The sequence below is a fragment of the Phasianus colchicus genome, chromosome 16 (assembly GCF_987193195.1).
Source record: "Phasianus colchicus chromosome 16, bPhaCol1.hap1.1, whole genome shotgun sequence".
Taxonomy (NCBI): Eukaryota; Metazoa; Chordata; class Aves; order Galliformes; family Phasianidae; genus Phasianus; species Phasianus colchicus.
This window is the reverse complement of record NC_143451.1, coordinates 12,553,803-12,576,968: the sequence shown is the minus strand read 5'-3', so window position 1 is coordinate 12,576,968 and position 23,166 is coordinate 12,553,803. Positions and strand designations below refer to the sequence as shown.

The window sequence follows — 23,166 nt, the reverse complement described above, 5'->3', positions numbered from 1 at the left end:
TCCAATCATCCATAGGAAGAAACTATTTATGTATTTACATATACATACTTACATAAGTTTGGGGCAAAATAGTTTGATATCTGCCTGAGGTTATGGGTGTGAGGTCTATGTGGTCAAGGAAACACGTGGTCAAGTGCTGCCAAAATAATGGCCAGGAATAGGGAGAGCCAATGCAGTGGGCAGAGCCCAGCAAGTTTTGTTACGGACCCAATGGGGTCTTGCTGCAGATCAGCAGGAATTCTTTGGGAAAACCAAAACCAAACTCTATTTTAGCTCAGCTACAGGTAGGACTGCAGTGGCTGCTTAGAAATGTCACCTCCTGCTGCTGCTTGTGAGAGGTAAGGAGAGAGCAAAGAGAGAATGACTTGTTCTGTTCCTTCCAACAAAGCTGGAGACATGAACTGAAACTGGAAGATTTTTAGAACAAACACAAAGACGTGTTTCTCATTCTGTGCATGACAATGGACTGCTTGAATAACAAAGCCCAGATGGCAGAGAGAGGATTTCTGGGAAGTACCTCTGATGCTCACCTTGTTCCCAGGCCCCTCCATGAACATCTGCTCTTGGCACTGCTGGGAGCAGGCTGCTGAGCTGAGCACTGTTACAGCATTGCCTTTAGTTGACCAAGATGTAATCAGAGAAGCAATGTTTTGGAGAACAGAGGATCCACCAGGTTGCACAGAAGGCCAACAGACTTGGTCCTGCTGTCGGGGAGAGCATAATCTCAGTGCTGCTGAGGTTGGTTTTACATCTGACTTTGGCTGGAACAGGCTCAAGGATTTCATTATTCAGCACCCTCTCCATCTGCTTTATTGAAGATGTGTGCAAGGATTAAACATGACAAGGAATTTGTTTCCAAGAGACTGATATTTTGGGATGGATTAAGAAATGTAAGTACACCGTGCTGTCCCTGGAGAGCAACACAGGCTGTGCTTCCACTCTGGTCCCCTGCAGGATGCCCAGTGTCGTGGAGCAGAACAGAAACAGTATCACAACCATCTGCCTTTTGGGATTTATTTCTCTTCTTTTCCTACACACTCTTTCAATTCAAACTCCAAAAGAAAACAGGTTCATTGAATGTCACCTCAAGAATATCCTTCTGCATCCCAGCATCACGAGTGCGAGAAATGATTTGTTGGGCACTACTACAGCAAGTTTTTGCCTGTTCCTATCTGTCTAATGTCAGCGCTTACACCGCTGTTGACAAAATGAATTTTGCCTCTATTTCATCTTTCCAAACAACACAGATGAACCAGAAGCTGCGTCTTTGTGTCCTTGTTGTGAAAGCCTGCAGAAGGAGTGGTCCTGCAGAAGAGATGCTGAAGATGTCTGAGAAAAGCTTGCTGCTGTAAGCAAGCACAGACCAACACAGTGCTGGAAATAGAGGCACCAGAGGTACCAGCCACCTTCTTTAAGACTTCGAATGTAAATGTCTGTGTTATTGCAATGTTTTAATACCATTTTGATGTCTCCCAACCAGCGTCTCCTGCAGGGTTATGGTCTCCATTTTCTCACATTCAGCCTTAGCTGGCTGCCACCCATCTGCCACACGGGTGGATCTGCAAGGTCAGGAACACGAGGCTCCTCGTGCTGTCTGCCTTGTTTTCCCCATGCAATTTTGATGTGACAGATGCACGAGCAAAGAGGAACTCCTGGAGGAGCACACGGGTTTATGTATCAGTGAAGATTTCCTCTGTTGTTTCAAGGGCATAACACAAGGAGGGAAGAAAAGGAGAATTGGAGGAGTCCTGGCATTCCTTCCTGCTCTGACAGCAGCTCCACGTTTACCCTCATTGCCAATCTGCAGGCAGGGGCTTGTGTGACAGCTGCAGTGAGATGACCCAGGAAAATCAGGATGGATCCTGCATTAAGTGGCATTTAATAAAATTAAAGTGAATGCCTCTGGAAATCAGATATGTGGAAAGCTCAGACAGAGCTGGGGGTTCTTGGAACAACCATGTGAGCTGCAGAGGAACAGCAAGTCACCTTCATCAATAACTTAAAGCATCAAGAGGCTTTTTCTGGAGCAGCTGTATAAGACATTGCCTGTCCAGGGAGGTGGTGGGATCACCATCTCTGCAGGTGTTTGAGAACAGCAGAGATGTGGCACTGAGGGACATGGTCAGTGGGCATGGTGGGGTGGGATGGGGTTGGACATGAGCATCTCAGAGGTCTTTTCCAACCTTACTGATATTATGGTTTCATGACATTTCCTAAAGCATCTCTAGGTAATCTCAGAACATTTGGTATGGCCTCATTGCAAGGGAAGGGCAGTCAGCCCACAGCCCCAGCAGCAAGGGTGGAGCTGGGGGCTTCATGCCCTGCAACCAAAACATACGGACACGTGTGTACAAAGAGAGGTAAGGAATGGAGGCTGGGGAGATAAATGGTTATTATGAGATATAGGCGTATTTAATTAGCTCCTGCAGAATTTACCACACTCCTAATGAGCTCTTGCCAAGTTTGCTGTGATTCCTCTCTACTTTTTGTAACTCTGTAATAGTAACAATACAATCATTTTCTATAATAACCATGATAAAGCTCAGTTAATCCTTCTGTAACTCCTGCATAAGCTTCATGTAATTAAATCAGTTGGTGAAACATTCTTGGTTTAAGGGATGGATAAATGCAGCACAGCCCTGACACCCTACCAAGAGGCTGATGCAGAGAACAGGTTTCTCTATCTTCCCACCCTCACACAGCAGTGTAAATCTAGTTAATAGGGTTAAAATGGCAAACAGATGTGTTTGAATCCCAGCTTTACCCATCACTGCTGATGCACAGGCCAGAATATTGCCAACCCAGCAACTTTAGTCCAGCCTGATTTGTGCTCCGTGGGGTAGTGATTAGGCAGCTGCTGAAGCACAGAGCAGTTCCCATGTAGGAGGGGAATTGTGAGGAGGGGTGAGGGCAGAGACATCACAGGACTCCTGCTTTCAAGCCTCCTTTAGAAGAGGGGCAGTGTTTCTCAACAGTGCTGAGAAATGCAATTTAGATAAGTAGCTGGTGGCTCCTATGAAGAGTTTATCCAGCCTGTTATCTTTCACTGCTCTGCTCTGGCTGACGTGCCCCGGAAGGTGTCATACATGCTCATTCTTTTCTTTCCTTTTAGTTGAGACACGTTTGCTGTAATTACTCGTCTTATAAGAATTTCTTGTGCAAAAGCATGCACACATTACAAAGGAAACATCTATCTGCACTTCAGCTGGGTGAATAATTGCGGGTTGCCCTCCCTCCAGAAGTCAGATTACGGTGGTTTTTGTGATGATGCCTTTAGATGAGAACCAATCTTCTGACATCCCTGACTCACGTTTAAGCTGTTGGTGTTAATTGTTAACTGCAAGGCACGTTCCACCTCCCTGTGCAATGCAGTCCTCTGCTCCGTAGGGAACAGCCCTGCCCTCACCCCAAACCTGCAGTTTCACAATGAGGAGGGGTGGGAAGATCAACACAAATGCATGTGTTTATAAAATCTCCGTGTTATGTGTTTCCTGGTAGCAATGAATGTTGCATCATAGCCCATCCAGCACAGCAAACCTCAGCCCAAGGCGGTGTGGTGGTGGGGGAAGTTGAGCCTATGAAACAAACTGGCTTTGTCTCATCATCCTCCCCTACGCACCCATGTGAGTCATTCAGCAGTGCTTGAGATGCTGTGCTTTGTGTCTCTGTCCTGCAGTCATCTGTGATGTTTTCAGTTTGGTCTGTTTTGGTTGTGTTGTGCTTTTGATCAGCACTGTGGGATGTACTTCATCTCGGTCACCTGCTGATCAGCATAAGCCAGGCTGCACCTCTTCTGCCAGCTCTTCTCCACCAGGTACCACACCTGATCTGTCACATACCTCCTTTTTTACGCCTGTGCTCCAATAAGTGACCATGAGGAAAACTTCAGAGACTCTGGGGAGAGTGTTCACATTCACCCTTTCAAGGGAAGACCCAAGGAGAGGATGTATGTCTGGAAGGCAGTGAAATGTATTGTGAAATGGATACAGCACCCTGAGAACAAAAGTCCATTTCATGGAGAGATGGGAAAATCCTGACAGTAACCTCCGGGAGCGTTTGGACTTGTTCTGGTCTGTAGAGCAACCAGACTTTACTGTTTGCAGGTTGGGCTCTAAACTGAACCGGGTGCCAAACAAGTGGCTTCCACAGGTCACTGAGCCCGACGTCATTCCAAATAGCACCAGCCCCAGGCCAAACTCACTCCTGAAATAGCTGGACCCATCTCCTGGACCCAATGCCCTGGCATGGTGCATCTTCAGTGGAAATGGGAGCAGGCTGATTGCTGTGGCTGTGCTGCGGGCACTGCAGCCATGCATCGTTGGCCCTGTCCAGGTCACTGCCTTTCTGCTCCAGTTACTGCTGCAGTGAAAATGGCACAGCCACGTTCAGGAGAGGTGAAAGGACAACGTGTTGGATGTTCATGTTTCACCATCTTGAATTTTCCTCCAGCTCTCACATCAGAGCAGCTGCCAAACCGCCGCTCTGCTCCAGCCATTCCCCCCTGCTCACTACAAAACCCAATTTTGACCTTCCTAGGGTGGGCCCCACTGTGTGATTGCTGAGCTGAGAGCAATGAGAGAAGGCAGGGAGTGGGTGGCTGCAGGATTTGAGCATCAAAACTCCATCCCAGTCATCTAAAAGCTGAAGTGCTACTGAAAAAAATAATAATAGTATGTATTTTTTCCTCTTGACATTAAGTGGAAAAAGGACAAAACCCCCTCACAATTAACTCATTGTTTCTTATGCTGGCAAATGGCTTTCTGGGGTTGCTTAGTCTCAGTGCTCATTTTGAATTATTGGTTCCATATCCAGGCTGTCAGATCCAAACACTCCACAGCCGAGATGTAGAATATATCACACTGATTCAATATTTATGCTCTGCAATGGGTTTGACTCCTACCCACACACCAAACTTACAGACACTCCAACCTCAGCTAGGCAGGCCCTCAGTGGCCATGTCTTAATGAATATTTTCTCCAGCTGAGGGTGGAAGAGAGTCAACCCCTGCATGGCCTGGGGGGAAATTTCCAGAGCCATGTGCATTGCATCGAGCTGACCAGCCTCACCTGAGCCTCCCACCCACACCCATGGCCTGGAGACCATTTGAGCTCAGTTTGGTGCTGTTCTTCCTTTTCTGTGCTCTGCTGGGGAAGCTTGGTCTCCAGCTGAGTACATCCGTGCTGTATGGCCACGAGGAGCCATGTGAACAATGTGGTCCTTCTGCTAGCAAGGTAAGGCTTCTTGTTGCTTCAGGATTCAAGCTGATGGGTTTGTAACCCAGCCTGTGGTGTACATGATATTTCTCTAGCCCACTGTGTTGCATGAATCCTATTCGGGCTTTGTGCAGGGCTGTGTCTGTATCAGGAACCTGACTCCTGTTGGTTCTGATGCTTTGGGCCAGCAATGAGCACAGGATTGCTGCCTGCAGGCAGGGCCATGGGGAGCAGCAGAGCTCTGTGCTTGTACACAGGAGTTCATCCTTTCCTATTTACTTCTGAACATATTTCATTACAATGCTCTTGTGATGCTTTAGGGCTGGAAACACCAGGAATATCAATCAGATTTTGTCATTGGCAGGCAGTGTAGTTATGCCTGTGTAGTGTTTTTTATTATTATTTGTTAAAATATCACGTATTTATTTCTGAATCTTGTCTGTTATCAGAAGCTTGTTACTTTAATAACTTTTCTCTTTCTCTTCCAATTTATTTTAGTAACTGTACGCCGTTGAAATACTGTGTTGAACACTTGGCTTCTAATAGGAAGCCCCAGCCTGCATGCTCTCTGTGCTCTGATAGGCAACCTGGCTGTCTGCAGTGCCCTGGGCTTTGCCCTCTTTGCTGGTGGTGGTGGTGATGGAGCCCTGAAAGCCACTTCTCTGCCTCTTTCATGACTAACGTGAAAGCAGGGCTCAGTATTCCTCCTGGGAGGGCTGTTAGTGATGGCAGAGCTGCCCATCCACTGGAGGAAAAGCTGTCCCACCTGCACAGTGAGCCCCATCCCAGAAAGCAGAGCAGGCTGACTGCAGCCATAAAGCACAGAAGGAAAGGAACCCTATGCACTGATCAGCAACTACTGCTGACTATGGAAGGGGGGTTTTAAAGGCAGCTTTTCTCCCAAGTTTTCAGGAGTAGCTGCGGGCTCTGGGTTTTATAAACTTTACAGTAAGGCCTGTTTGATCAGATATGAAAAATAGATTGGATGTTTTTTTCTATAAGCTTCATTTATACTCATCAGAGTGCTCCATGTAATAATACCAGGAAATAGATTCGCAGGCAGAAGTATGATTTTTAAGTTAACGATGTTCATTTAATTTCAACTCTTGTCTCCTCCGTGTGCCTCCTCCTAATGCTCTAAATAGCTCTTCTGCCTCTTTGATGTTTACACCCTTCAAATGCATAAAGACAGTTCTCTACAATTCCTCATTTTGCCAAGCAATACATACTTAGTGCTTTTCATCTCTCTCCATAAATCAATCCCTTTCCTCCAACAGGAGCTAGAATGGGATTTTTTTTTTCTTTCCTTATTAGATTTGTACTGAGAATTTCTTTTCAGAAACAGATAAATGATACAAGGCTTTTTTCATGACAAAGCATCCTATCATACATTATTAGCAAACACTTCCACAGTGTAACAGGAGTAAAAATAGAAGTGGGCTATAAAAAAGGATGTATAGCGGGATGGCATCTAATCTCACAGCATGGCACTAAAAGTAGAGCAGCTCCTTCGCATTTCTCTGCAAATCTTCAAGGGAAAAATCCGGGAGCCCTGAGAAACGCTCAGCATCTTTTACTGAAGGATTCTGTTGAATTCTGCGTGATCTTTGACATCGAGTTAATGAATTTTCTCCTTATTCGCAACGCCCACCTATTGCTCGTGGTGTGTTCAGCCCCTTCCAGCCAGCACACAGCCTTTTGCAGGAAACCAACCCACAAACTGCCCGAGCTACAACCTTTCTGATCCTGCTTATCTCAAAAATAAACATTTTTAGCATCAGCGTTGCTGATTTCCAGTTCCAGCAATGTTCCCCTAGCAGGTCAGTGAGTCCCAGATGTGCTTTTTGGGGTTGCTTCTCGTGATGGATCTTTTGTGCCCTTCTGACTGAGGGTACTTTAAAGGCCACAGTGATAAGGAGTACCTGGGGGAAAAAAAAAGTCGCCCTCAGATCCCCAGTATTTCTGAAAGCAGTTTTGGTGGAAGCCCATCAAACTCTGCAAAAATAGTTTTCAAATGAAGTTGCAAATAGAAGATGAATACTCAGATAGATGACAACTTCAGCAGCTATTTGTCAGGAAAAGCCCAGGACCTGGAGGTTACCTGCCTGGCGGCTCCTGCTGTGGGACACGGCCTTCCAAAGGAAACTGAAATCTGGAACTTCCAGCAAAGTGCCAAAGATTTCTCTAGAGCTGCTGCCGGAAAAGAGAAACCAGCACAAACCAATCTGGTTTTGCAATAAACCAAAGCAGCACCAGGAGCTGCAGTGCACTGGGTGTTGTGGCCGTGCATGCTAATGTTGTCTCATCCTGGCTGTTCCTAGCCCTGGGTTAGCATGGCAGTGGGCACTTCCCAGTGATGATTTCCTGTTGGATGTCATTGGCACCATTGCAGATTTGTCTGTTGGAGCAGAAAGATCCTCTCTGCCAGCCAAAACTTGAAAGGCAGACTTCTTAAACTCGGTTTAATATTTCAAAGATGTATAGCCCTCTTTTGGCCTCTTTCAACTGTCTTCCTAATATGTGCCTGAGCATCAGCCTCCCTCCCCCGGGAGGCCAAGAGCTGCTCAGTTCTGCCACCCATCCTCCTAAAGCAGATTTCTGCTGTCACACAGACGTTCAGCACAGCAAGAAAATGATGGCTGGGGGGTGCTGGGAGGAAGGCTCCTTCAGTTCAGGTTATGGGTCAGTGGGGAGTCCAAACTGCCCAGCTCACCTACAAATAAAACTGCACTTTGCTGCTACTTGATGAGGATCACTTGTGTGCTTTGGTGCAGAGCAGGTAATGCATCATGCTGCAGTCCCAGCACTGAGCTTCTCACCCAAACTCTGAGTAGTGCTGCTCTCCTACTTGTGGCTAAGCAGCAGATGCACTCCTAATGCTTTTAGGTGACTTCTCAAATTCTTTGGATTTTGCATCTCCAGAAAGTTTCTTTCCCAGGACAGATTTGACCACAGATGTACCATCCTTCCTGCTGGCCCTTGGCACCAGGCACTGCCTGCTGTCCCCCCCCTGGCCCTGGCTGCATCGTGCCTTGTGCTCAGCTTTGACCATGCCGGGGGCTGTGCTTGCACTTTCCCAGGACATCAGATCTGGTACTGAAGAGCCTCCTTAAAGCCAAAAACTGTGCCCTATGCCCTTCCACCAGCTGTACATGCTTGTCCTCTGGTCTCATGCTGTGATTTGACTTGTGCACGTAGGTGTGTTTATATTTGCACTCACAAGTGTGCATGTGTATAAATATATATATACACACCCATGCTTGCTAAGTCTGTACAAGCGCAAGCTGTCTGTGTTTGCAACACATTCTGTTTCTTAGGGCAACATTTAGGCTGTGAACTCCCTGAAGAAAAGCCTATCTCTTGCTGAGTGTTTCCAGCACGCCTAACCCTCCTGGGCTTTCATTTCCCAACTGGCTTTTAACGTAATGTAAAGAACAGAAATAATATCTTCCATTAAAACTTTATTAGGTAGCTCTTCCATTTAAGAGAGCTGCTTCACTTATTCCATGCCAAATGAATCCCAGAAACAGAAAGGATTCGGAAGGAGGAGGGGGCAGCAGGGAGACATCCCAAAGCAATGGGGAGGATGCTCACAGTGTCGGGTCTTGGGCCAGAGCTGGGTGTGGTGGGCCTGCCACGTGGGATGTGTGGGAGCACAGCTGCCAGCCTGGGCAGAGCCTTTCATTTCTTGGCCCCCGTTTTTGTATCGTGCTGATTGATGTTGAAATGTGTTGTAATTATTGGGAGCATCAGCCATCTGCTCGCTTCTGCGGGTGTTGTTAAGGCTGCTGGCGGGCTGAGCAATGCGAACTGCAGCAGAGTGGTGAGTGGCAGCAGCTGACCTTCTTGGGAGCATCCGTATCACTCCTCACCTTCCCTCTGGCTTTTGCTGTGACCTTTGGCTGCAGATCAATCTCAGATTAACGTTTGTTAACAATAAGCGCCTTAAAATTAGGATGCAAGCGGGCAAGTTCTGAAAAGGTTAGATAAGGTGGGGGCAAGTTAATGCAAGCCCATGCTCTGTGTGCTGGAGGTTGGACCCTGTGATCTATTTTCCAGCTGTGTTTTCCAGTCCCATCGCCTTTGATTCTGGAGCACAAATAGGTGGACAGCCCTGGGTTGGTGGAGGCTGGTAGAGCTGTGTCGTGGTGGTGTAAAGCTGCTTCAGTGCCCCAGTAATCCAGGGGAAGTGAAGTAATGCACAGAAACGCTCAGAGCTTTTTTCCATATTTTATGTTAATCATTAGGGTAGAGCTGAAATTAGCTTTAATTGATATTAAGAGCTGGAAAAAAAAAAAAGAATCCTCTGGAGAATGAGTCTCTTTAACCTTTAATGATGCAGTAAATAAAATATCCTGTCAACATTTGTGCCATAGCAAGGGTTTTCAAAATTCCGTATCCGTATGGTGAGGAATTCAGGACACCTAATTCTCTCCATTACTGCAGACGAAGGTGATGTCAGAGGATAAATTCAGGTGCAGATTTTCCCCGTTGCCAAACTATCTGTCATACCTGGTAATTCCCTGCGCCGGCTTCTTCTTGCTAATAGGAAGACAGAGGGAGGAAATAAGGACTGTGACAACCAGGCGTGTTCTGCACGTCAGCTTTTTCCTTTGTGCACCTTCTAGCATGTAGGCGTCTGATGGCAGAGTATCAATAGAGGATGTATTGAATCATCAGCAGAGGGGAGAAAAAGGAGCAGCGCTGCCTATTCCTCCTTTTGGGTGAAATATGTCTGAAAATGTTTCATTTTTCACTTTAAAGGCAAGATGGAATTGCAAAAGACTTCAGTACTTTAGGGACAGTTAGTTTGGTAATAGTCAGGCCATTCTTCTCTCTGTCAGGGCTCGGGCTGGTTTTGAAATGCCTGATGAGTGCCGTGGTAAGAAGGCACATGAAACGTTCCTTTGTTGTAAGTGGGAAATTTGTTTTTCATAAAATCCATTTGATCACCGCAATCAACTGGAATTATTACATCATTTAGGCAAGTTACTGTAACATTAATGGTTGCTCTGTTGTAGTTAACTGAGAGAAGGAAACAAATCTCCCCCTTAGAACTGTTTTTGTCTCTCATTGGAACTGATGCAATACCAGGAGATGCATCTTCCTTGGAATGTTCCCAGCATGCTTTCAGAAGGGCAGGGAGTACAGTCATGCATAATTGTAGAAATCTTCCTGAAAGATGGACCAACACCTCCTGTTTTTTCAGGTGCCATTTCTTTATCCTTTCACTGTTGCTGCCCTTTGACAACAGCTCGCCTGCTTGAAATAACTGTGTGAAAAGCTTATTTGTAATATGTTGTTGCATTGCTCTTTTTCATATTATTTTTTTTTCTCGCTTTCTGCCTTGGTTGGAATTTGGGAAGATTTAGGGGACAGAATTAACCCAAATTAACTTCCCCATTGAGCTGCTAGGAAGCTTTTCCATCTGACAAAAAGACCCAGATGCAATGGGACGACACCAGATTCCACAGCTGCCAACAGTACGTAGGGAAGATCAACAAGGAGTAGATACGATAGTATCTATAACAGTAGAAATCATAAATATCATTTATCAGTAAAAACATTCAAAAGCAGAGCGTGCTGGGATCTTTGGTTTAAACAATAGTACTTCTGGTTTTAAGAGGAAACAGCCAAAAGGGTGGAAATCAACGCAATGGCTGCACAGCAGGCTCCTGGCATGTCCCCTGCTGAGGGGTGGCCATGGGTGGTGATGGACAGCAGGGCGATGGGAAGTACAGGAAGGATGGAGGCAGCCCATGAAGGCAGAGTCATATTATGGAGGTAAGGCACAGAGAATCTGATTTCCTTCTGGAAGACTCACCCTGTGATTCTGTTGCTCATCATTTATGGGGTTTATAATCCTGGCAGGCCATAATGGGCTGACACCAGTCTTTTAGTAACGTTTTTTCACACTTGGAAGAATGATGTGTATGGTTACACTTGTGATGGCCCTCTACAGGGCAGGAATTGCATTGGGCTGCAGTTGGCTCAGCTGCTCTTGCTCCCAGCACCATGAGTGTGAGCTTCATCTGGTTCGTAAGACACCAAAATGGCTTTCCTGCCTCAGTGCAGCTGTTTGGCCTATGACTTTCATGGTGACTTCTGCTTTCCTTCCTCCTTGCTGAGACTGGAGTTACTTTAACCTACCACTTGTTTTCTCTCTTTTTTTCTTTTCTTTTCTTTTCTTTTCTTTTTTTTTTTTTTTAAAGCATTTTTAACCATTCTGTCAGTGCAGGGATGTTGCACTCTTCCCTCAGTGCTGGCTGCTGCGGGTCCAGCTGTTTCACCAAAAGCTTTTAACCCCTGCTAAGAGATGAGCAATGCTTTAAACTGAGCACAGCCCTATTGGCAGCACTTCCAACCACGCCTTTCTGTGTACATAGCAAAACCCAAACAATTTTTCACAGATGATGCATCAGAAGGGAGCACTCTAATTGTTTTATCTGCCTTTTGGGACAGCACAAGCTGCTAACTCTTGAATTAAAGCCTGGGGATTGTTACTGTGTCTTTCTGAAGAACTGATGGCTTTGGTTAAAGGATTCCCAGTGATCAAGAGCCTAACAAGCTGTTGGCTGTCTGCTCTCAAACAGTTAATTGCTGTCACCATTAAAAGGACGTTAATTCTTGAATAAATCTGTCCTGTGTTGGATTGTAGCATTTGGATCGTGTTGCAGTTCAGTCTGCTGGAGACTAAAGATAAAAGCATGTGGGCATGAGAGGAAATTATAGACCATAATAAGTGGATTGAGAAACATGCCTTGGAGCAAAGGATGCAAGGAGAAAGTGAAGGGGTATCTTCAGCTATTTGAATATCTTCCACAGACCTTTCCCATTTGACCAGCTCCTGCTTGATTCGCAGGCATCACAGCCAGCACAATACACCACGTCTAAATAACATGTGAAATTTGGATCCAGGAGAAACTCTGACCTGGCTTTTGATATTTAGTCCCGCTTTATGTGATCTGAAATGGGTTTAAATTTGCTTGTACCAGGCTGAGCTCCCATGATGAGCAATGCAAGGCAGCGTGTACGAGCCATGCTCAGGAGCAGTGGTCCTCCTGCAATGCTGTCCCCGTCTCCCAGATCTGCAATCTGTCCTCTGTGGCTCCAGCACGGTGGAGGTCTGGCCAGAGCTGAACCGGAGGCAACCTCTTAATCAGATGGAGAGGTGGGAGTTGGAGTGTTTGTAAAATACTGTACAAATGGGAGGGCTTGATCGCATTAAATGAAGGATCAGATTCATTAAATTAAGTGGAAAGCAATGTACATGGGTAATTTCGAGGGCTGAGGCTGAATACGGTTTTTAAATAGGAAGTGATCAGCTGCTATACACAACACAGAGCAGCTCTCAAACATTTTTAATGACAGTATTTGTACACACTTTAGTTTAATTAACACATGGCACAGGAGAGGATTGGTAACTAGGATATAGTCTCACACCAGTCGGCTCAATTATAACACAGAAAATTTCAAGCATCAATACACCAAGAAGAAAGTCAGCCGTCCCTGCCCAGCGAGGTCTAGAGATTTGCGTTTCCATCACACCTTGTTTCTCTTGGATGCAACAATAATTCCTTCTTTCCAGATGGAGAAGTCCCCTTAGAAGGGAGTGGATGATCAGCTTCTCATTTGGATTTATTTCTCTATTTCTGCAATCAAATGAAGGGGGCTGTGTATTGTCACTGCCCAGTGATCCACGTTACATTTCTGACGGCTGTGTTATTTGGTAAATATGTAGTAATTGCTTCCAGAATTAGCTGAAGTTGCAGTTCTCTGTCTGTACACGTTTTCCTGCAGTGTGTGACCCTTTTGTTATCACAGGGCTCATTAGACTGCAGAAGAACGCAGTTGGGTTCTATGCCTTGGCATTGTTGGTCCGAGGGACTAACTTGAGAACAATGGGCTTCTCTGGGGTCATGAGTCCCATCGAGAGCAGCTTGAGAGGGATCTGCAGCAAGGAGAGGGGAAAAAGAGCACTTCAAGGTAGGGAAATGAAATGAGTAGAGATGAAAGGAAGGAAACTCAGCCATTAACTGAGTACCACTTGATTGTCTCTATGCCTCACCTGAGTTTCTTTGCAGACCTGGAAGGTGAAGTGCTGCAATACAGCAGCGATGGCAACTTTCAGAGTCAGGAGAGCAAATCGCATCCCTATGCAGTTCCTGGGACCAGCTCCAAAAGGCAGGTATGTGTATGGGTCTATGTTGTCTTTGTTTTCCTTACTGAACCTGGGTAACAACACATGTTGGGGATAAAATGAAGGCAGCAAGAAAGCAAAAAAAAAAAAAAAAAAAAAACCTCTAAACTTATTTGGAGATCTCTCATTGGTGCCTTACATGAACTCGCTCATTTTTATGCTATTATGTCTCAGCAATGAAGGTGCACAAAGATGGACTTGTAGCTATCTACACACGTTCCTTCAGCAAATCTAAAGACCATATACAGGATCTTATGAGGTGTCAGTAATATTCTCCCAATGAGATTACATTGCTTGAAACCCTGCTTTAACTGCAAAGCTCATTTTCTTCTAAAAATGACATTTCCGTGAGCCTGCGATTTCTCTTTTGTATTGTTAGTGAAAAGATAGGAAGAACACCATTAGGAAGCTAATCAGATTAATACTTAATTACTATGTGAGGAAAAAGCAGCAGGATCTCTTTTCTCTTTCATGACACGTTTTGCAGTTTTGTACCTTTCTGGTCTAAACTCATCTGGGTTTGGCCAGTACTCGGGGTTGCGGTGCAGGGTGTAAGGTGGGATGACAACAATGGTTTCTTTTGGAATGGTCACCCCATTTATTTCCACATCTTTCTTGCAGTTTCTCTCAATCCGTCCTCCGAGGGGATAGAGCCGGAGGGTTTCATTCACGGCCATGTCGAGGTAATCCAACTGCATTATGGCTTCATATGTGAGCGGAGCCTGTGGACAACGGGTGAAAGGTGATCAGGTATGTCAGCATGAGGACTGGATTTTCCTAAAATGTGTGTTGGAACCAGTGTTTCCATCCCCTTCTGCCCCGGCTATGTCTCAAATTCATTGAAGAACAAAATGCAAAGTAGAAATTGCTTTGTTGGTTGAATTTTCTATCCTTGAGTTGTGAAAATGCCTATCAATTCACATCCATCCGTTCATGGGTGCAGAGTATGGCAGACAGGTTTGTGCAGGGCACTGGTCTGTCAAGCTGCAGCTGCAAAAAGAAAGCCACTACAGGGCTGAGCTGTGTGTGCCTTGGAGCTCTTTGAAACATCCTCCTCTGGGATATTCTGAGCTAACATCATTGTCCTGACTGAGTTAGGAAGAGAGCAGGGACAGAGGTTTGGCATCCCCTTACCTTGTTGGGTAGAACAGTATCTATTTCATTCACCACCTTCTGCTGTACATCAGGATGCAAGGCCAACAGGTAAGCCAGGTAACAAAGTGTGTTACTGGTGGGTTCGTACCCAGCAAAAATGAAGATGAATGCTTGTGACAGGACCTCTATGTCACTCAGGGCTGGAGGAGAAAGGATGAGGAGAGATGAGAAATGGTGCTGATGATCCCAAGGAAGAACAAGGAGCAATGGGTGGGGTTGGGGCAGATTTGTTGTGCTTCTCATGTCAAGCACGTATAGCTACTTAGTGTGAAATATATCATTTGATGAGAGGAGCTGGGTAATTTCATGGGTAAACATAGTTGCCTGCCTGCTAAGGAACCTTCTGGTGCTGGCAGCAGGAGACAAGCTCCAGCTTGGAACTGGGCACTGGGGATCCTTGGAGCTTTCTCCTGAGAAACAGCTCCCCATGTTCTCCTTGCTCCCACAGACCCTGCTCCCCCAACATGTGGATGCTGTTACCTTTATGTGAGTTCTTTCCATCGCTGGTCCCGTTGCTGTCTGACTTCTGGGATTCAATCATCATCTGCAGGAAATCTACTCTGCCCTGCAAAGAGGAGCGGAATTTCCTTGGTGACAAGTCCACTGGGAGGGCTCAGACAAAGCCCTCACAGCCCAGGCACTGCTCTGAAACTGGAAGTGTCTCCACAATGCATGTGGTATCCTTGTTGTAAAACATGGCCCTTGTATTCTATTTCAAACCACTCTACCCTTTTCATGAAGGCACTGGGTAGGAAAGCGGTGTCTCAAAAGGCATTTCAGAAAAGCGATCTAAACTTCTAAAAGGGAGAAAATTGCTGGGCAACCTTTTCTGAGTTTGAAAAGGGAGAGGGGAGGGCACAATTCCAAGAGGCAGCGCTGCTGTCCAGTGCCCCTGTTCTGCCTACTCTGCTTTCTCTTATCCCCTTCCTAATCTTCAAAGAAGACAAGTGGCTTAGTCTGCTGTTTTATCACAAGTTTTGCAAACCCAGGCTTAATCTCATTCTGCCTTTATCTGGATTCCGCCTCAGATCATGGATGTACAAAGTCCACTGTGCTTCTCTGCCAGCACTGTTCAAATGAGACCTTTCCCAAGGCATTAAAAGCATGTTTACAATTTAGTAGCTCTGGAATCCGTGCTGAGTTACTGGACTTCGGCTTCATCTTTGGTATCAATACCCTTAAGTGATGATATTTCACGTGAGTGTAGTGAGAAAAGGGAAGTTTGCTGCCACAACTGATAACAAGTTCATGCCTGCTTACCTTGTGAGTCTCCTTTTCACGATCCTTCTTAATTTTGTCAATAGATCTCAGGAAGAAATCTACAGCATCACTGGGGAAAAAGCTGATGTTCATCTTGGCCATAAGAGGGGTAAGGAATGGACATACAACTGAAAAACAATTTGAGAATGAAATTCCATAGCGTAAATAAAGCCTACCTCGTATAAGATAAGCTACAAGAGTTACTAAGGAAGTAGCCATGTTAATGACAAATAATTTCCTTTCTTTTCTTTCTTTGCCTGAGCTTTGTTGTTTTTTTTTTCTTCTGGCATAGCTTATCTTCACCCAGCCCTCTTCCATCTTGCTGTGAACTGGGCATAACTGAGCTGGATATAATCTTTGCTATAAGAGATGAACAGAGAACGTGCCACCTTTCACTATGGCTCCTGCCACCATTATTTTTCTTGCCCACCTCTTTCTTGGAGTTGTACTGTAGAGCTATCGGTGAGGAAACAAGGTAAGAGCCATCAGGTCTTCTGTGTTAGCTAGTGAGGTTATCTAAGCAACTGCTGGTTAGCTAATCTATAAGATGCACTGGTGTCTGGTATGCTTGCTAAGCTCAACACTGGAATTAAGTATTTTACACAAAGTCATTTACATGCCAAGATGAAGACTGGATCAAAAAAGTCAAACTTGGTCAGTTTCTGCATCTCTCTGACAAAGGGGCTTTTGGGGTTGTTCATGGAGTCGATGTTCACACCAAAGGAAGTGCTGGTGACTACATCCATGCTGTAGCTTCCAAAGAAGCTGAGAAAAGATGGAAAAGACACAGTGGTTAAATATTTGATGTGAGTATATTTTTCCTAGCACCTATGCCACTTTCCAGTTTAAATTCTTGTTAAGACCTCCTGTGTTGAGATGGAAGTTGGACATATGGCAACTGGGAGGTACTTAGGGTGAAAAAAGATGGATGTATATGTGGGGGAAAGTGGATTTTCATGTGGAATTTAGTCGTCATGGTCCTGTATACACATAGGGTTAGGCTGGAGAACTTTTTTCCCCCTTCTAATTCCCTGTAGAAGGCTCCCTGTGGGTCTCTGCCTTTAGGAATTCTCTAACATCCCAGTTCAATTTTCCCCTTAGCACTCCCAGCCAGCCCCACAGCTTGTGTCAGAGGTGGGGTTTGCTAGCAAGTGATCTGTGTTCTGGTAATGAAAGAGCCCCAGCGCCTGCTACCAAAGCTTGCTGCTTAGCCTGCTGCTCCCAGCAGCTACTTACTCCTTCACAGGGACAGAGCTGTTCTTTTCCACCCTTTTTTGAATATTTTTCACCAACATCTCCCCAAAGTGCTTCATTGTAGGAAACATCTGCAACACAAAGCAGAGATGGATGCTACAGTACATTTGACTCCTTGAAGGCAGGCTTACAGAGGCTGCAGGGATTTTCAGGAATATTTGCAAATGCGATTTCTCTGCTATGTTTTTACATCATGTCTGTTTTATCCTTTTTGCATTAGGCATAAATTAAACAGGCCAAAGAAATCAGACCCCTGTGACTATCTCAGCCTGAAAACAGCCTCCCATTTTCTGATTTAGCCTGAGCTCAATCCTCTGTGTTTTACCTCCTTTAGCTTCCCACTGGTGAAGGTTGGAGAGAGCACAGTACGGAGCCTTTTCCACTGATCGTCTTCAGCTAATGAGACAGCATTTCTCAGCACCCCTGCTAGATCCATGCGCTAGAAGGAAGAAGGTGAGGTGTTAACCCCAGGAAAGTTTGCAGCTTCCTGGCAGGAATGGGGATGTATACACATGCATACACATCATGCGCTTTCCTGCAGTAAGCAAACTGATGTACCATCTCCATAGACAGTATAAGCATCCAAACATGACCAGTGCCCGAGTGCATGTGTGTGCCCACCCCTGGCAGCTTTGGCCAGAGCCTGCACCTCAGCTGCGTTCACACAGTCTCTCAAATTCATCCTCTGTGTGCCTATGTATACAGAGAGAGGGGTGAGCAGTATTTGGAGTGCTGCATGCAGCCTGGTTATGCAGTCCCCAGGCTCTGAGGCAGGGGAACAGTGACATACAGTGGCTGCTTACAGTAATCCCTACAGTGCAGTCACAGCCCCTCTGGGAAGCCCTGTGCACGCTTAGCGTGATGTTCTCCTCCTGCACTTTGTTTTCTGGGCTGTGAGGTAATTGGCAGTGCTGCCCTCTTACCCTGCGGTTGGTGAAGGTGGAGTAGCACTCTTTCACCAGCACGGTTTTGATGATCTGGGGGTCCATGACAACTACTGCAGGCTGCCTGCCATCGTAAATCCTGGTGGGGGGAGAGAGGAGAGAAGTGAACAACCCCAAATAGTTTTGCTGTGGTGTCTTGCTGATGCCTGTGAAAGAGAATGTGTTAAACAAACCCTTTTCCATCACTGGCCTCACTGTTCTGCAAATGCCAAAGTGCAGAAATGTAGAAACTGGCCTGGGAGACCCCTTCCATCTCCTGTCTTTTTTTGTTAATGATAAAGGGGCCTTAGCCCCTTCCAGATTCACTGGGAAGTGAGCAGGGATCAGTCCCTCAAAGGACCAGATACTAAATGAAGCAAGTATCTTCTCTTTCTCCCTTGGTTCTCTGTGTTTTTCCAGACACTTAAACACGTTACAGTATTAGAAGGAAACTTGTTCGACCCCTTCCAGCCTCATGAATTTGGTGTCTGGAGACTTGGGCTGCCAGCACTGAAATACCCTTGGAGATAAAGCTCGAGCCTTGTTTTTGTCTTTTTAAGCTGCAACTTCAAAATGCTCTCCTGGAACAGATATAGATATAAGCAGATTTATGCATCTTCCCCTTTCATGCCAAGACATCTTTCTCAGACTCAAAGTTGTAAGTTCCTATAGGGGCCAATAGGTGCACTGCAGAAGATACGTATGTTTGCAGCCCAAGCTATAGCAGCAGCTGTAAAAAGCCATAGGAAATGTCTGCAGGAGAGTGGCAAGAGCTGCTGAAGCTCACAGGGCTGGGTCAGCGGCACGAGGAAGAGCTGCAGTGATTTTCTTTCTGTTTGGAACCAGAGGAACTTGAGTTCCCAGTTCTAGGTTCTCCCTTAAATAATGAGAGGCGTTGCTATTGATTTTTTTTTTTTTTTTTTTTTTTTTTTTTAGGGGTTAGGACCTTTTGTTATTGGCTTCGGAGCAGCCTTCATAGTATGGGTCAAAGCAATTTCCTCATGGAATGACAGCAGCACAGCCCTGTGCATGCCATGCTTTAACATGAGCCCTGTGTGCACCCAGCCAGTGCTGTGCTCATTGAGCTGGGACCATCAGGGCTGTAAGGAAAGGGCTTTCCACAGGGTTTTCTTTCTCCCCTTTGTATGGATTGTGATTTTAGCTTAGGAAGAGATGTTTGCTTCATGCAAATACTCACCCCCAGATTTTCCCATACTTCTGGAAGCACTCGGTGTCAAATTCCAAGAAGCCCTGTGGGAAACAATTTAAGAATGAATTCAGGGCACAATGGAGGAGATGATGCTGGAGATAGGTGGTTGGGAGGAGTATCTCCAAATGTTGCTGAGGGCTGCCTCCACTGTTCCCCTCCCTAGAAGCACTGAGGAGGGCACGTGAATGTGCACCGTGCTTATGTGTGCTCTGAGCCTTCATCCTGCATGATCGTTGCACAGCCTGTGTGTTGGAGCAGAGCTCAGTGTTTGGAGATAACCTATCATCGTTATGTATCTGCTCAGCTATGGCTGTAGGCATTTCTCAAGCCGGGGAGGCTGCAGTCACTTACTTTGCGGTATTCCAGGCACGTCCCAAAGAAAGGCAGAGGTCTTGGCCCAGGAATGCCCAGCTTCTTGAACAGCCCAAATGGCCATGTTCCATATCTGTGGGGCAGAAAGCACAACAGAGTGCTGCATCGCCATGGCCTTGGGGCTATGGCAGTGTCACCTTATCTCTGTGTAGAGGAGGTTGAATCAGGAGGTGGATGTAAGTGGCCCAAAGGATTATCGCCTGGTAAAATAAACACAGTAGGGCTCATTGCTGCCATGCATCCTCAGAAAGATGGTGTGGGGTTAAAGCAGCTGCCTTGTAAGAGCGTGGGAGCTCTGATGGGAACAGCACCTCGAAGTCTTTAGCAACATGCAAAAGAGGAGCTCATTGCCAGCTGAAGGAGAGGCAGAAAAGAAAGCTGGGAGAAGAACACCAAGCTCACATGTTTTCATTGAAGGGAAATCAAAGCTGTGCCAGAAGTGATGTCCCAAACAGGGTTTTTGTCAAGCTGCACTTTAATTTCATTTATTGTTCTCCCTCCCTGCACCAGCGCAGCGGTGCATCAGGAACTCTCCTCTTGATAGCGTTCTCTTTAGATTTTATTGACGGCTTTGCAGATTTCTTCCCTCTGAAGCACCCTTTTTTGGCAGCTGTAAAGTTATTACTTCTACCTCGGGGCCTTCTGTTTCTCAACAAGGGCCTGGGCTGCAGCCCTTTGAAGCTCGTCTTTGGCTGTGTTGAAAGAGCTCTTCAAAATATTTGCTTTTGGTTAGGAGCTGCAGCTCCCCAAGCGAGCGGTTCATTGCAGAATGGATGTAAAGCTGCAAAGGTTTGGCAGAGGGATGTTATCAGAGATCCTGTTTGGGCTTAGAGATGGTGGCAGCACAGCTGTGCCCTGGGGCAGCTTTGCTGTAAAGCTGGGGAAATAGAGGAGTTTTGATGGAGATGATTATTATGCCAAACATGGAGAGCCTGAATGCAACTGGTGTCCAGCAGAGGTTCTGCTGGAGCACATACCTGGACCTCATCCTGTGGTCCAAGCAGAGTGGGCAAAAACAAGGGAAAGGATGTTTGTCAGTACTCAGTTTGTCAATTTTTAACATTTCTGTCAAATGTTAATTCAGTGCAGAGTATAAAATGTTTATGGATTCTCACTTGTAATGTTCACGGGCAGCTGGGGCTGCGGGAGGAGCAGGGAATGCTGAACTTGGCTGGTTGCAAAGGCCCGCAATGCTATAGGAACATAGGCAAGGCTTAATCTACTTGAAACATAGCCAGGGAAATGCAATCTAATGCTCTTATGGCTAAAACGTGATACAATTTTTGGCAGGCAGAAAAGGGACGTTCATTATAAAGGCAGAGAATAATCATTACATCTTCTTACCACGGAAGTGAACCAGAAATGCCCAGTTATTGCTCACGTGTGAACTGGGACAGCATTTCCCTGGACAGACACAAGGTCTGTAGGCAGCCTCCTGGTGCTGATGGGCACTGAAGATCTATTTTAGCTCAGATATCGGAGCACAGACATCTGAGTTTTGTCCTTTTAGCCACGAGTTGCAAATGGCTGCAGGAGGTGGGAGTGTGGCAGCCAGCGGTCCTGCACTGCCTGAGTTATCGGGATAGGAAGGTTTGGGTCAATAATGAGGGTAGCTGATTTTTTTTATTTTATTATTTTTTTTAAGAATTTACCCCTAGTGATTTTGTGAGGGTTCCAAATCACAGGAATGGGTTCAAAAAAACATGGTCAGAACTTGCAGAGTTTCCTGAACCACCACAGCTGGAGCACTGCCAGGGCAGATAAATGGGTTGTGCTCATGTGCACCACATTAATCATTAAGGTTTATGGCTAGCAACATGCTGTCTTGCCTAAGGGCTTGTCAGCGCTACAAAGTTTGTCAGTCCAGTCTTGTAAGCAGGGACTTCCAGGGGAGATGATGTGCATCCCAGCAGAGGGGGATTTTCAGCCAACCCCTCTGCACTGCAGAGATGAGCAGCACCAGCTGGGTGAACAACAGCAATTTTGCTGGCACAGCTGCCTCCGCAGGAACTGCCTGATGGGTTTGTCTGGAAAGCCAGGAGCAGGAAACCGAGCTTGCTCTGGGCTTGCTTCCTTCTTCCTGCAAAGGGCTGAGGGGGAGCAGGTGTGGGTGATGTTCCCCTGAGTACATACACATGAGTATCTGTGTTGTACCCCTGCATGTAGCACATTATTACCAGGAGGGAGCTGGGTGAGAGCTGGCCCTATAACTGCCCTACTGGTGCCTTGCTGCTTCTCCTCTACCTTTGAAGGTTGTCAGTATCATCATTTACTGCCTGCTCTCCTCCGCAGAGCAGCCTCACTTGGAGGGGCACAGCCTTCTTCAGGCTGTTTCTGCAGACAATGAGCTATGCCAGCAAATACAATCCATGGTAACAAATGCTTGACACCATTATGATTTGATTGTTGCCTTGATGCTTAGTAAAAATGCTGCAAAGGTATCTGCACACATTCCAAACCTTGGAATAAGATCACTCATCCGTGTGGTCTTTAGGCTCCTATCCTGGTTTTCAGAACATTTTAGAGACTGGAAATCACACCTACCTGCTTGCTCTGCAGTAAATGATTTGCATGAGAATGAACAGCAGCAAGAATAGGAAAATGTTACACACACAGAACCAATACAGTCTATTTTACTCACGCTATCAGGAGGGCTACAAAAATAAGCAAGAGGATCCAGGTTTCAATGGAGAAGAAAGGAAGAAGGTTCATCGTGGCTCTCCTCTAGTTGGCTTGGAGGTCTGTCCGTATGTGTCTGTCCATCTGTCCCAGGCTGCAGGAACCAGGAGTGCTTTGTGATCAGTAGTATTTGGTGCCCAATCACGTGATGTGGGGGCTGGCCTCGTGTCCCGAAGGAGGAGGAGTAAAAAGGTGAAGGTAACAAATACAGTAATCTCTGAACTGTAATCCATGTGACAGATAAACACCTCGTTGAAATATCTCTGATTCAGATGATTCAAAATATGCATTGCCAAGCACTTCAGCTAGTCTATCTGTTGTGATAGTCATGACTGACTTCTTATTGAGTCATGCTCCTTGGGCTCCAACACCAAAATAAATACAACCAAGTTACAAAGAAAAGGTAAATCCCCAAGCAGGTGTCAGAGCTGGTTTACAGAAGGCTAAGGGAAAGAAAACTGAAAAGGTTATTGGTATGCTGCTTGACAAGATCTTTTCTGGCAGCTGAATTAACTTTGGCAAAGTTTAAGATTTTGTTTTAAATATCTGTATTTTTGTATGTGCTGTGAAGAACAACTACTGCCTACTTCCCTCCGTAGTGGGTCAGCACCTGGTTTGCTCCAATAGACTATGAAGGCTTGTAAAGTCAACTTTTCTTGCTGGGCATCTTGAATGAGAAATGCTGTTGTTTCACAGTGATGAGCAGACCTCAGTTGAAGCACTGTCAGTTCCAAAACAGCAGCCTGGGGCTCAGGAAAGATCCTCTGCAGCAGTTGACAGGAAGATTGAAGTGAAGGGAAAACGCTAATTTTGCAATGGTTACCCCATAAGAACGGTACGGCGTTAACAGCATCTTGAGTCATGGAGGGGGTAAGAGAAGATTACAATGGTGAGAAAGTT

At 45.9% G+C, this 23,166-nt stretch overlaps 1 protein-coding gene across 1 annotated transcript; it reads right to left on the bottom strand.

Moving 5' to 3' along the window:
* Window positions 1-12,557: 12,557 nt before the first annotated feature.
* On the bottom strand, window positions 12,558-22,420 carry LOC116237418 (cytochrome P450 3A9-like). Its single transcript, XM_031606579.2, has 13 exons — window positions 22,229-22,420; window positions 19,567-19,660; window positions 19,204-19,256; window positions 18,006-18,105; window positions 17,408-17,521; window positions 17,065-17,153; window positions 16,445-16,593; window positions 15,829-15,956; window positions 15,049-15,133; window positions 14,548-14,708; window positions 13,909-14,135; window positions 13,282-13,444; window positions 12,558-13,164 (listed from the first exon to the last, which is right to left on the bottom strand). Exons 1-13 carry the CDS (start codon window positions 22,297-22,299, stop codon window positions 13,072-13,074), a joined length of 1,527 nt encoding a protein of 508 aa, XP_031462439.1. The 5' UTR covers window positions 22,300-22,420; the 3' UTR covers window positions 12,558-13,071.
* Window positions 22,421-23,166: the final 746 nt, after the last annotated feature.